This window comes from Gymnoscopelus braueri (assembly GCF_963280865.1).
Source record: "Gymnoscopelus braueri genome assembly, chromosome: 1".
Taxonomy (NCBI): domain Eukaryota; kingdom Metazoa; phylum Chordata; class Actinopteri; order Myctophiformes; family Myctophidae; genus Gymnoscopelus; species Gymnoscopelus braueri.
In genome coordinates, this window is record NC_137603.1 from 49,026,777 (window position 1) to 49,041,695 (window position 14,919).

General features: G+C 42.8%; 2 protein-coding genes across 2 annotated transcripts in view; both read left to right on the top strand.

The window, feature by feature from the left end:
• The window catches only part of LOC308088945 (A-kinase anchor protein 13), a gene marked incomplete at its 3' end in the record, with an annotated part of 71,793 nt that extends 71,470 nt beyond the window's left edge, over nucleotides 1–323 (top strand). Inside the window, exon 8 of the mRNA XM_080433526.1 lies at nucleotides 72–323. Within this exon, the coding sequence (XP_080289652.1) occupies nucleotides 72–323 (252 nt within the window). The remainder of the gene's footprint in view (nucleotides 1–71) is intronic.
• A 1,195-nt stretch (nucleotides 324–1,518) lies between these two features.
• akap13 (A-kinase anchoring protein 13) overlaps nucleotides 1,519–14,919 on the top strand; it is a 98,795-nt gene continuing 85,394 nt past the window's right edge. The window contains exons 1-2 of the mRNA XM_080434829.1: nucleotides 1,519–1,701; nucleotides 3,546–3,610. Coding sequence (XP_080290955.1) covers nucleotides 1,548–1,701; nucleotides 3,546–3,610 — 219 coding nt within the window. The 5' untranslated portion in view covers nucleotides 1,519–1,547. The remainder of the gene's footprint in view (nucleotides 1,702–3,545; nucleotides 3,611–14,919) is intronic.

Genomic DNA, 14,919 nt, shown 5'->3' on the forward strand with positions numbered 1-14,919 from the left:
CCTCCACGAAGGGGAACCACCACCACCACCACCTCCTCCTCCTCCTCCTCCTCCTCCTGCTCTCCCAGCAGACACAAACACGAGCCTGGAACAAACCCAGGAAACAGCTGGTGGGGATTACTCAACAGAGGAACAACAACAGACGCATTGCACTGCCGCTGATGGCTCCAGCAGCTCGGCCCTGGAAACGGCACACCATTCTGGGGATCATACTGGGAGCGAGGAGGACTCAGGCCGTGCTGGCGGAGACATTGCGGTGGTTTGTCTTCCAGACGGACAGATTGCAGTATCTGGTGTTTGTACAGAAAGTGGTTGGCCTTTGAATGAAGCGTCGATAGAAGACACGACAGACTTTGAAAATGTTTGCAACTCAGTGGACTATTCAGAGACGGAGGATCTGACAATTTTTGAGTTATCCTCTAAAACAATGCCCAGCTCAGGTGCACTGCACACCGACACAGACCCGGGTACGAACCCTGGGCTGTCCAGCGACGAAGAGGGCAGCTTCCGATCTGCACTGAGCTCCACGAGCTCAGTGTTCCTATCAGCTCAGGAATCCATCAGACCTGACACAAACGAGCAGGAATCAAGGTCCAGAACGCCGACCAAACTGGAGAACCCGGTCCCGGTTCAAAATAAAGTAGTTGAACAGACTGATAAAGAACTGAATGCGTGTGGTGAATGCTGCTCACAGTCCAGGGAAATGGGCTTACACTTAGAACAGAACAGGGATGCACTACCAGAGCAGGAGGATAGCAGAGACAGCAGAGATGTGAACTGTGAGGATGCAGTCCCCATTTCACCTGGCTCTGTGCCCGATTCCCAGCTACCAACTGGCATGGAGACAGTGGGACAATGTGACGCAGTGCCTAATGAACTTGATGAGAATTCACGACCCAGTGACTCATGGCGCCCCTTGGACCGTAGCGCCAGTAAACTAATGGTTATAGACAGCGGACAGACCTTCATGAACTCCGCTGGCTCTGCGCCTGTGTCACAAGCGTCACCGGGCCAGGAGACAATAGATCCATTGATCCCCGAGGTCGCCGGAGAGCAGCTCATTTCAGAATGTTTTATAGGAGAACCGTCAGTAGAACCGACGCTGTCTGAAAACAAGGACATTCAAACAATCCCCGAGAGTCAGTATGTAACAGAGGAGCATAACAATACTGACATGAATGTAGCCCAGGAGGGTAACAGTACTGACATGAATGTAGAGAACAAGCAAGGTCCTTTGGGGTCAGAGGTCACTGACAGGGCCATAGTGAAACCTGACCTGTCCCTACTGGCTGAAGGCAGAGAAGAGGGGGACATCAGTCTGGTTGAAGTTGACCCTCACCTCACAGGGAAGAGTGTTAGCTCTCAGCTAGCTTCAGGAGATGAGAGCTTAGAGACAAACCTGCGGTCTATCATACAGAATGTCAGAGAGGACAATTCAGAAAGCACAACCAATGAGAACTCTGCAGTCGATGCAGATGGCGATATGGGACACTCGGACGCGGTTAAGGATGTCTCTCCTGAAGTACAAATGTCTTCGTGTGCTGAATATGTCTCCTCACAAGTTGGCGGGTCAAGCCCCTACTGCTGCTATGAGCAGAGCATCCTGGGAAAGTCCTGCCTTGGGGAATGCGATGGGATTGTTTCCAGACAAACTCAACTCAGCAGGTGGAGACTCAGGGTGCCAAACCAGACTTTTAGAAGGTACTGTATAGGCCGACACACGGTTCATGCTCTTAAGAACATTTATATTACATGTTAGGCAATTAGCTGATGCTTTAATTCAGAGTGACAAGTCCATAAACATACACCAACACACACGTTGCAAGTTGTGCTGTACGCCATGTTGCTCATGTTGTTATACTGTATGTTCTGGATATGGGTGTCAGCTAATTACCTCCTAAAATGGAAATGTAAGGTAAATATCCTTAAGCCAAAGAACGTCAACAACTTATTGTAACACACACACACACACACACGCACACGCGCACACACGCACACACACACACACACACACGCAGAGTCTGGTTGTATCCTAGTAACAGGTGACCTCAGATGGGTGGGAGACCAGGAAGGGATTGGCCATGTTTTCATTTTTCTTTCTCACTTTCTTTCTTTCTTTCTCACTTAACTTCTTTCTTTCTTTTGTTTGTTTGTTTGTTTGTTTTTCTTTCTTTCTTTCTTTCTTTCTTTCTTTCTTTCTTTCTTTCTCACTTTCTTTCTTTTTTTGTTTCTCACTTTCTTTCTTTCTCACTTTCTTTCTTTCTTTCTTTCTTTCTATCTTTCTGTCCGTCTATCTGCCTCTCTGTCTGTTTGTCCATCTGTTGTCTTGCGATTAAGATAGTTTTTAATGCCTTTATTAATACCTTTCTGTGATAAAACAAAAAGAAAAAAAACAGAATCCATCAGTTATATAATAGTAATGAATTACAGCCTGTTCCCTGGTTTTTAATAGAAAGTCATTTGTTTCTTCCTGCCTCCTGTCTTCCATCCATCAGTTCATGGTCGGTTACATAAGCTTTATTATTTTAATCTCTCACAGATACGGAGGCAGGGTTACAGCCTTACTGGACTACTCACGCTGAGCTCAGTGTTATTTGGTGATAAAACAGCAAATAACACTGAATACAGCTCAGTTCACTGTCAATCTTTGTTGTTGTCCTGGTAAGGGGAATTATTTCTGGTTGCCATCGTTAAAGCTACAATCCCAAAGTGTTATGTCCATTATCACCCTTTGAAAGAGAGAGAACCAAGCACTCATCAGACAAGTAGTTCACAGTTGTGTATCGGGTGCACGGTTCTGCCAGAAATAGTCTCTTAGAATGGAATACCAGCACTCACTTTGATCCATTTAGGATTTGTTGTTTATTTCAGTCATTCACCCCCAGCAGCAGACCATATGACGGACATTTCGGCCCACAGGCCTTCCTCAGCGTGATTGTCTCCCTTTCCTAGTGGAGAGAGCTAATTGCAACGATGACTGAACTACAATAAATACGGCAGTGCATCTAGTGCCCAATTCGGTGCCCTACATTATGTTTAATGTGCTTTAGGCTTGTTACTGTACATGATTTTTCTAGTATGACATGAATGATCTGTCCTCTATGGCTCTGAATCCAAGTCACTCAGACTCTGGATAAGCAAAGGTTCAGTCGACAACCCAAAGTGTGAAATTGAAATGTAAATTTTTGCTTCATGGACTTAAAATAACATTAATTTATTTATCCAAGTCAATGACATACATCTTCACTTGAACCCTACCGACTTTATTCTGGGCATGGCATAATAAGTGAACATTCTGTGGAAAATCGGAAATAGCTAAACATTCGCTTTAAAATAGCCAATGTACAAGCTGTGACGCATTGTGAGCTTGTAGATCGGCTATATCCGACAAAGAGATTTGGTACAGGGAGAATATGAGGGCGCTAAGCATAAAGCCCTGGGGTACCCCAGTCAATAAAGTATATTGGGTTTAAGTGGATTTAAGTCTTAAGTGTCTAAGATGTGAAAATGGCCCATTGTAATGTGCTGTGCTCATGTGTTTCCAGATATGGATGCCTTAGAGTCAGGAGATACACCAGATGGACGGCTGGCAGAGGACAACGTGACCACGGTAAGACACCACACCATGAACACTGCTGTCCAGTCTAGGCCTACAACTAGCTATTATTTTCTTAGTGATTATTTGATCAATTACTTTTTCCATTAATCAAATAATGGTGATTATTTTTTATCATTTCAATTTGTTTATATATCAAATCAGTGATTTTTGAAATACTTGACTAAATCATTGGACTATCATTGGTGTACTTTTGGCTGAGGGGGCGGAGCCAAAAGTACACCCTGTGTATGTCACTGATCACATGACCTCAATCAATTATCCAGTTCTAGGCAACATAGAAGGGTGGGGGGGGGGGTTTCTTATTTCCACACAACAGCTCTAAGGTGTATTAAAGACATAGTTCAATGTTGAAAATGAGTGGTATTCCCCTTTAACTAGGAAGTGAATGGAGCAGTACATCTTCGGTTCGCGTTAGCTCTGGTTCTGTGTGAAAAAACGTAAAAAAAACAAAAAATATTTCTGTGGCACAAGTGCCACTGAAAGAAACACAACACAATATGAACACGTTATTGAACTACAAATCAGGGTCACTGTGGCACTCTGGTTTTGCTGTGCTCCAAGCTCCGATAATCATTCGTCATTTAAGATAAGCTGATGTTTGTCATAGCCTGCGGAACCACTCAGTGACCTTTCTCATGTTGCACACAGACTGATGTTTGCTGTAGAGCCAATGCTTACTGCTGGTGAGTCCCAGTACCAGTTAGAGTTGTTTGAAAAAGGGAGTGCACACTGCACAGACCTCATGTTTAGGAGTCAAACCAGTTGGGTGAAGTCCAGTCAGTGTCAGGTAGCATTCAACAGCTGGCATGAGAGACAACCAGGTTTCCATTTATAAAACAAAACAGAAAACAGAGAAGGGGGTAGGGGGCATTTTTAACCACTCTATATACTTCTTCATACAAAAATTACCTGAAATTGCTGATTACAAACCCACAACTCATCGCACCGCAACACGTTGCAAGCATGGAGATTGGCCATTTTTGCTATTTTTAAATAAAAACAAAACAAAACAAAACATCTTTTGAAAATATTAGACAAATTTAGAAGATTTGCCCAAGAGGGTTAATGTGGTTAACATACTTTTAAAATTAAATTGTGATATTATCAAACGTGAATATCCAATATATATATTCCCAAAAGGAAATGCATTTATTCAATTCAGTTTGACCAGAAGCAAAACATATCCCCACCGGCCATAAAAATGTATAACCAGAAGGTGGAAACTCAAAAGCAGAGGCCTCGATCCCCAGCAAATCGAACCCCGGAGACAATGTTTGCCCTCCTAAAAGTTCAAACACGTCCTGCACTGAGCCAGTAACACTGAACCACGGGGGTGTTGCAGAGTAGAGAGGTCAGATGCTGGTCAAGGAAATTATTAGCAGTCCTCTGGAGGGATTGGGAAGCACGTCAACATGTGTTTGTGAGCTTAACTCTGTGACATAATTATGTATGTTTGAACAGAGGAACCAGCATGAGCACCATAATGACACCTTTCTGTTCTGCATTATTTGGGATGTCTGTAGGCACTGATCAACCTTCTGCACATAGTACAGTGCACCTTCTCTTCTCTTCTCTTCTCTTCTCTTCTCTTCTCTTCTCTTCTCTTCTCTTCTCTTCTCTTCTCTTCTCTTCTCTTCTCTTCTCTTCTCTTCTCTTCATTGTGAATGTAAATAGCCAGCAACTGCCACATTGCTTGCCTGTAGTATGTGTCTGTACTGTATGTCTGCTATCTGTGTGTGTGTGCGCGTGCGTTGTGCATATGTGTGTGTGTGTGTGTGTGTGTGTGTGTGTGTGTGTGTGTGTGTGTGTGTGTGTGTGTGTGTCTGCGCGTGCTTGTATGTGCTTGCACGTGCGTGTGTGTGTGTGTGCATGCGTCTGTGTTTGTTTGTTTGAGAGTGTGTTTGTTTGAGAGAGAGAGACTCGTGCATGCACGCATACACACACAGTAGGGCAGCCTGGGCCAGTCTGTACAGTAAATGTTGCTGACTATCAGATTCCTCCAGCAGTCCTTCACACTGGCCAGGCAGGCAGGGCTGAGCTCTCTCTAAGCTGTGGTCTAGCGGTCCCCTCTCTGCTCTGAATGCCAGAACTGAGACTGCGTCAATGCTAACACACACACCTGCAGTACCCGGGACTCACCAACAGAGTGCAGTACAGCCCTGCTAGCCTTGCGCCTCTGCTGCCGTTTAATTTAGTCCTCCTCCCCCTGTTACTCCCCAGAAGGGGAAGTTAATTACCTGTCATTTGAGCTGGTTGAAAATATCCTACTGCATGTAGGATGGTGAGGAGGTTTGGAGCTTCTCTGTTGCTGTTGTCCATGTTGTAAGCTGCTGCAAAGCTTCTGCCTCTACTTGTTTAGTTTTACCGTCATCATCATCATCATCATCATCATCATCATCATGACACATCCTATAGTATACACAATGATTGGTGAGCTTGTTTTTTTGAGCAAAGATATTTAGTGCAGAGGGAAAAGGGAAGGTGGACTCAGTAGGGTTTACAAGTAGTTAATTCAATGAGAATTCATGAGATAATAATGTTTTAGATGAACAGGAGTTGTCTCTGTATGCTTAATTATGCATTGGCATAAGTGCATAAGCAATTTTATGTTAAATTCTTTATTTTGAGGACTAACCAAGAACATTTAAGTCTTGCCCTTTATTTCAAAAGTATAATGTACTCGAGCTGTTCCTTCACTGTTCCCTTCAGCAACAGCAGTTCAGCAGCTTTAGCCTGGCAATTGGAAGGTTGCCGGTTCAATCCTTGGTATCTGGCACCGTGTAAAAGTGTCCTTGAGGAAGATACTGAACCTGTAACCTGTACCCAAGGCACTGTTCAATAGTTGCACATTGCTCCTAATACTGAGTTTAGGGTGGGTTAAATGCAGAGGACAAATTCCAGGTATATGCAAATGTACTTGGCCAGTGAAACATTCCCTTTCCTTTCCCCTTCACACGGTTTGACTCAGAATTGCTGAATGGCTAAAGGTTTCTATGCCATGACAACAGTGTTTCACACACGGTTGTCTCCATTCAAGACCTTTGGGCTGAAATGGAAAAAGAAAAGTCACAAAACCATTTCTGTCAAACTTCTTTGACTCAAAGGTTACAGGTCCTTACACACCAGGAGCATTCACTGTGCGACTACTTCACATCAATTTAATCTGCTGTTTTGTGTCATGAGTACATCCACACAGAGCGTGAATTGTTTTTATTCAAATTCTGTGAATAAAAGCAGCAACCTGTATGAATGAAGCATCGCCAAGTTCATAGTTTGATGTGAAATATTTGACGACGCATTTTTCAGATCATTTATTTTTCACGCTCGAGGGGTGTAAGGACCTTAAACCTTAGAACTTTTTGATCAGCCCTAACTTTACAATTACACTGTTGCACTTCACTTCGTAATCATAGTAGCTGGTACTGGACTGTTGACATTGGTGCAGGGATGCATGAACGGTTCCAAATAAGTGCCACCACAGACATTAGGACATATCGGTGCACAAGCAACCATAATGAGCGGTAGGGAAATTGTTGAACAACATTACAGCATAATTAGAGCCTGACAGATATATCAGTCTGACTCCTATATTGTCCGTTATTTGACCTTTTTGACAACACTGGTATTGGAAATTATACAGACGATTTCTAACCACTTTCAACTTGGGATCCCTATTTTGGTAATTATAGGTGAAATGTTCTAGTTTTCAAAAAAGAAAAAAGCAGATCTACAGATTGGCTATTTTCAAAAACATTTGGATAGGGCATAAGTGGTTAAACAGTTTGTGTGTATTGTATAAATGTTCCTTCCATATATTGTTGTTTAATAATATTCTGTAAATACTTAAATGTTCAAATCTATCCAAAATATTGGTCAAAACCTCAGTAATAGATGGTCTATTTCTCAACAATTGGGATCGGTATCAGACCTCAAAATCTGGCATCGGTCAGGCTCTACAAAATATACAGTTTGTATATCATGAGTGGTGGAACGGGTAGGTGTTTCAATATGTTGCTCATGGGCAATGTGCTGGTGTAGTAGATATGAAAGTTTTATAAAAAAAAAGGTGTAACATTATGTAAAGTAAAAGGGGGGTTTGAGTAAACATATAAGATTCAGAATATACAAATAAACCCCAGAGATGTAGGGAGTTGGTAGTCACTTGTATCGTACATAATTCATACACCCCTAGTCTCTGTGAAGAAACCGCCTTTATAAGTGACAGTGTGAAGCAGAATGTCCATATTTACACTTCTTGTTTATTTAAAGCCAGCTTCATAACGTTACGAGTTTAGATTTATATTCCCATGGTGCTTTTTCAAAGCAAGAGCACATTTATCCTGACTAATCATAAACTAAAGTGCTGAATCTAAGCCTGCCACAGTCCCTCTAGGAGCACACACTAACACGCTGCTTTTATCTGATTTGCATTACCCCAAAATACTGGATTTATTCTTTTTATTTTAAGTCATTGGGGCTCGGATTCTCCAAATTTGGGCACGGATGACATCGGCTAGACTCTTTCATAAGTAGGCCGTCTATAGGGAAGTGAATGGTTGTCAAATCGTGGCTGAAACCTTACATCATAGATATGTCACAGAAAACAGGAGTCATAGACTGGCCACATGGAGTGTGAGAGCCACATGAAGCAACGGCGGCCGCGTTGTGAGCTTGTCGACCTATTATGACATGCCCAGAATAGGTACGCTAGCTAGGGTTCATTCGGTTAATCAATGGACAAATGTGTTAACAGCTTTGAGCAAGGGTTCCCATTCCCTGTGTAGATCAACAGAAATATCTTCTAGACACAGTAGGATCAGAGATCGTTCAATGCCAGTTGTAAAAGAGGCTTAGCAAGCCAGACTAAGCTGAATGTGATGTATTCAGTACATAAACTGTCTTTATGTACTTGAGCAATGCACCGGAGCACCCGCTACCTGCTTGCAGTGAGGTGCTCTGGATAAGAACATCAACTGAAATAGCTAAAATGTAAATATTCATTCATTATTACCATGCAGGCTGTCTGAAGCGCTGGTCTGTATTTTCGAGACAAGAGCTCTCTGCATGAGCCTGCTGTTATCTCTGTGTTTGCAGAGAATTGAAAGTCATAACAGATCATTTAGCGTAGCATTTATTGTAGCACAGCAGTGATAATAGTACACCTGTTAACTGTCCCTCTACTGGACAGATGTCAGGGTTTGTTCCCTTTCAAGTCTTATGCTGAGTTGTGTGTGCTGCTGTGCCAAGCCTGGAAAAGCTTTCTACTGCAGGAACTGTTGTTCTCCTTACGTCACTGTATGAGATTCGGATTCCAACAGTGAGCTCTGTGTGTGTTGCTTCTGAGTGCTTGCATGTGCATGCTTACATTTGTGCTTGCGTGTATGTGTCTCTGCATGTGTGTGTGTATGTGCGTGCGCACAAGGCAGTTAGGGGAAATGTGGAAATGTTTACTCAGTAAGAGGTCAAGACAGAGAAGGGAGGGGCTTCAGAACAGGAAGTTGTGTGTGTGTGTGTGTGTGTGTGTGTGTGTGTGTGTGTGTGTGTGTGTGTGTGTGTGTGTGTGTGTGTGTGTGTGTGTGTGTGTGTGTGTGTGTGTGTGTGTGTGTGTGTGTGTGTGTGTGTGTGTGTGTGTGTGTGTGTGTGTGTGTGTGTACCATGCGTTTCTAATGTTTGTGTGTGTGAATCTTTGTTCATTTATGTCAGAGAAACAGAAAGTCAGGGAGAGAAAATGAGAAAATAAACATAGACTAAAACAGACTTACAAAACGACTAGGAGAGAGAATGGTAAAGTGAAAGTGACAACGTAAGAGGAGAGAGGCTAAGACATGAAGACACAGAAGAAAACAAGGCACTGGGGAAAAGCCCAAGAGATGGAGAGAACAAAAATAGTGTGAGTATACTGTTTAAAAGAGAGCGAGAGAGAGCACAAGAAAGAGAGTTGGTGGCCTCTTCTTGCTCGGCTGGTATTCCCGCTCCCGTCCTTGGTCTTTCTGATGTTGGGCTGAAGATTATTGTTTTCACACCGCCCTACACAGCTCTCCATCAGGGCTCTGTACTCTACCTCGTTGTCATCTGTGATGCAGCTGACAATAGAGGAGTTGTCGGAAATTAGAGGTGTAGAGGTTGAACTGGAAGGGTTACAGCACAGTTCCTTGGGGAGCAGATGTGCTCATCAATTCACATCGAAGTGCCCACTCTTCTATAGGTGCCCACTCTTCCGGTTGCCATTGGTTCTATATTTATATGAATGAATGAAAATAATTAATTAATTAATTAATGATTTTATTCAAGTGTCATGCCACCTCGTGGCCCATCCCTCATGGGATTATATAACACCTTTTCAGACACAGTTACAATATTCCAAATTAAAATGTTCATACACTGGTTACCGGTATTGCTGATCATATACAACAGATACCGACTGAATACATATAAATATGATAGATTTCAGTTAATTGCCCAGCCCTATGTTGAATGAACATGAATATGAACATGAACATGAACATGAACATGAACATGAACATGAACATGAACATGAACATGATCACGGTGCTGTGTATTCTCTCCTGGGGCCATAATGTTTGCACAGCCTCCGCACTAAATGGATGCATACACATTGTTCTGCATTTCTCCACACGAAAGTATGGACACATCCACTTAATCTTTATGCCTAATTTGGTTTTGAAAACCCTATAATTTCCCCGGCTAAATTCATGTATGCGCAATGTCAAAGCGATTTACAATATTATTCTGCGGGGTAGTAGTGGCATATCAAAGAAAAAGAGAGCGGACAAAAATGATTTGGAGCAGCATTCACGCTATAACTTTGGCTCAGACTGAGCAAGAAAGAAAAAGTGGTAGGACTTCAAAGGAGGCCAAAAAGTGGATCTTTACCCACAAGGCAAGAGTCAGCCAGTGGAGGAGGAGAGGAGACTGATAAAAGAAAAACTGTATCATAACAAGAATACAATATGTGTAACTTAATAATGTCTATGGATTAAGAGCTGTCTGGCGTTTGTATTGTACGACTCTCTCCACTGGACCTGCACATCCATCACTGGTATCAACATCCAGGGAGACAGTGATGCCCAGAAGTTTTTTTCTGAGAGATACATACACTGGCTCATTTATTGTCTACGCCAGGCCGAAAGGCATGGCGAGAGAGTATGTTTTACCCTCCGTCCGTCCGTCCGTCCGTCCGTGTGTCCTGTCTGTGTGTTAGCAGCTAATCTCTGGCACCGTTGGCCCGGTCGCTGCGAAACTGTGCACACACACTCCCTGGATGCCAATTCAGAACCTCTGCCTCAAATATTTCACATGGGCCTGTTATAGCGCCACCTGGAGGCCGACGCCACCTGGAGGCCGATTTGTGCAAAACCCATTTTTTTACATTACTCCTACAGATTTTATCCAAACGTCATGCAAATCGGTACACAGTATCTCTATAGTCATGTGATCAACACGGATCTGTCCGATTTCCCATATTCCATCCTCATTGGCTAAGGTTCGCTTCCAAAATTTGCAGGATTGATCCGTTTTGAACAAAATGCCTCAAATCATGAACACATTCCCACTAGGCCAAGGAAGAAATGCCACCCTTTTTCACATTGGCCTGTTATAGTGCCACCAGGAGGCCCAATAACCTACCTGACCTGGCGGAGACCTGTGCTCCGAGGAGCACTTTTTCTAGTTCATGATGATTTGCACCAGCAGGGAAAGTGCATTGAACCAAAAAGACATTTCTGCATACATCACCTGTAGAATGTGTGGAGAGTTACACACCTTCTCACATTAAGTTTTATTTTCAAAAATGCTGACCTTTGCGCAGCTTTTTGCTCTACATCATCCTTATAGTACATACACACCCTTGATACATACAGTACAGCCCCAGGTGTGTGTAGGCTCTGTGGAGCAGGTATATGACAGCCTCGCCTTCCCAGACGATCAGAGATCCACATACAGTACTAACAATACGTCTGGTGACATCTAAATGCAATTTAATTGCTAGAACAGCAGTGAGAACAGTCTGCTTGGAAGTTTGGAAGCTAATCCTGTCAACGGCCCAATATGAAGAACCACCCTAAAGACTTTGAATTGATTTTTCAATGCCGTTCTTTTAACTAATTGTTTCCACACAGTTTTAGTAACAAAAGCTATTTGATCTTATCAGTGTTTGATCAGAGTGAAACGTTTACACTAGAGACGAGGTAGATGATTGCATTTAATAAGACTTCCTAAAATAAGAGATCCTAAATAGTGAGTGTTAGTAATCTTTGTTTAAGAAGATTTCATCACCCACCCCAATGTTTGCCAGGAGTCACTCCCCCCAGGGGCGGAGAGAGATGGAGAAGGTTCCAAAGTGGTGGTCAGAGACATGAAGGGGAGGAACAGAGAGGTTAGAGGGAGAGCAGGTTCTAGAGCACAGTAGGTCCAATATACCTGCTCTGTGAGTAGGACGTGACAGAGAAAGGACAGAAGAGATATAACGAATCACGCATGAGGCAACGGTAATTGACTTTCTGTGACTCAGTAGCATTATGTCGTTGTGTTGTGTGACTATTTTATCCGCACTGTAGTCATCTGTAACGTTACCTGTGGTTTGTGCTGATATCAACTATAGGCTTACCTGCTACTCTCTCTCTTGTTCTGCATCAGGCAGGATGATTGCATACGGTTTATACGTTTGTACTTGTATTAATATTGTTTAAGGGTGCCTTTCTATTCCCTGTATTTGTAACTGAATTTCCCCCGCGGGATCAATAAGGGTATCTATCTATCTATCTATCCATCTATGCCTTGTCTTTATGCCACTGGGTCTTCATATGGTGAGGCTGTCACTCCAAAGACCTGGGCAGTACGTTGGATAAGTGTGTTTAATGAGCCAATCAGAGTGTTAGGTGTTAAAGGTGCTGTAAGTCAAGGTTTCCAAAGGTTTTCAGACTACAACCCCCCAAAATAATCATATTTGAACTGGGGACCCCCCAAAATAATCGTATTTGAACTAGGGACCCCCTACCCCGGCCCAACAAATACCTGGAATTGTAGGCATTACATTTAGTTTGACTCGGGTCCACAGATAAATATTGTGAAAATAGCCGATCTACAAGCGGCGTTGTGAACTTGTAGATCGGCTATTTTCACAATGCTTGCCTCTTTCTTACGTAATATTTGCTGTATGTTGGTTTGTACTGTTGAGTGACAAAACAATGTTGCACATTAAGCAAATCATATCTTGGGACCCTTCACAATTATTTGGGGACCCCCAGTTTGGGAACCACTGCTGTAAGTGATATTCTTTTGGTAAAAGTATTTTGTAAAAAAAAAGAAAAGCCTTTTAATTCTGATAGTAATCATTGCTATGGCTCTTTAGTAAACAGAAAGTATTTTTTTTAGGTCAGACATGACTTCAATCCAATCATTTATCAGCTTCAATTGTATGGGGGGTTCTCTCTTCTGATCCTGAATTGGTCTCCTGACCCGAGGGGAGACCCCTGTTACGGAACAAACATCTCTATATAGCAATGACTACTATTGGGAACACACTAATTTTAACAAAACAAAACAAAAATCACTTAGAGCACCATTTAACACACAAATCCAGTCCCTAGTCAAATCAAGCACACAATATTTGTTCTAAGCAAGAGGAGACAGCAAGGGGAGAGAGGGAGATACACCAACGGGAAAGACCTTGAATAAAGGCTGAGAGAGGGAATAAAAGAGAATGGGCAAATAATAGAGTGCAGAAATGAAGTTGACAGAAGAGAAGAGCATAATAAAGAGAGAGAAAGGTTTAGACAGAGTGTTGTAGATAGAGGGTTCAGGGTGGGGTTGTGTCTGTCAGCACTCCGGGACACATGGATGAGGCACTCGTCAGATCTTCAGCCATTCCTATTTTAATAATGTGGAAACTAAGAGGAATGCATGCTGGGAAGCTGGTTGGAAGGTCAATGTTCTCTGTCCTGTGGGGGAGAGAAAGGAAGGTGGCACATGGCAAAATACATCTCATTTCTTCTCTTCTCTGCTTTAGATTCCTTTGTTTTCCATCATTAGCCTACATTGGTTAGAGAAGGGCAGTTGTGGGTTAACCACTTAACCTTGGTCCCCCCCTGGGGTCTATCCTTGGCTCCTTGCGTTGTAGAATCGGCAAGCTTTTCGCATGGCTGTTGGTCTGTTTTGGCACGCCCACAACGGGGACGCTAGGGTTCCTGTGGTTAAGGGTTGCAGCTACTTCTGTCGAGGTGCCCTTCAGAGAGACACTGTCTGAACTCTCGTGTGCTCCAGTGAAGCTAGTCATTGGCCGACAGTAAAAGGCAGCTGCCAAGTGTGAATGTGAGTAACTGTAGGGGTGTGAAGCAAGTTCATCATCCATGCCCTGTCAGCTTGCTCTGTTGAAGTTACGGTTGAATTAAAAAAAAGTATCTGCAGTCCAACGTGACTCCCTTGACTAGTGTCCTCTCCCCCACCTTCCTCTCTCTCTCTCTTGTTTGTTTGATGTGAGCCACTGTTTGGCGTGAGGTGCAGGCCACTGCTGTAGGTTGCAGGGGTGTTTGTTTGTGGTCCAGCAGCGTGCGTGACACCGCATGCTGCTCTGTGCTCAGAGACAGCTGGCCAGCCTGGCCGGCCGGGCAGGAGGTTGTGAGATACATATCAGGGAATTATAACATTCACACATACAGTTGGCACACCCATGCATACAGTATGCATCAGTGTTTCCAAAAAAAAATTATGGGTTGGAAGTAAACCCATAAAGTTTTTTATTATTTAAAAAATATATAATAATAATAATAATTCAGGAAAAACATTTTTCAAAAGAATTCCAGAAAAAAAGTAAAAAATAAATAAAAGACAAATTCTATACAATTCTATAAAAAAAAAACTTTAAATAAGTAGTGAAAAGAGCAGACCCACAAGCTCACAACGGGTCCCGATGCGACGCGTTGTGAGCTTGTCCGTGAGCGTGTACGTCGTAGTTTGAGTCCCGGGGGAGACATAAAAAAAAAAAAGTGGGTCTCCAGCTAAAATGTTTGGGAACGCTGGTACACATTATTATACTGTATACACATAAGCATGCAGCAGTGCTCATACATGCTCATCTGTGTAACTTGGAAATGACTACTAGTAAGTAGGGGTGTAACGATACATTTTAACAGCGATACGATACGTATCACGATACATGGTTGACGATACGATACATGGACGATATTGGTTCATTCATTGTGATACGATTCGATACGATTCAATGATTTAAAATCGATACAGTAACTATTTAGCAAAACATTTTAATCTGTGTGAAACGTGTG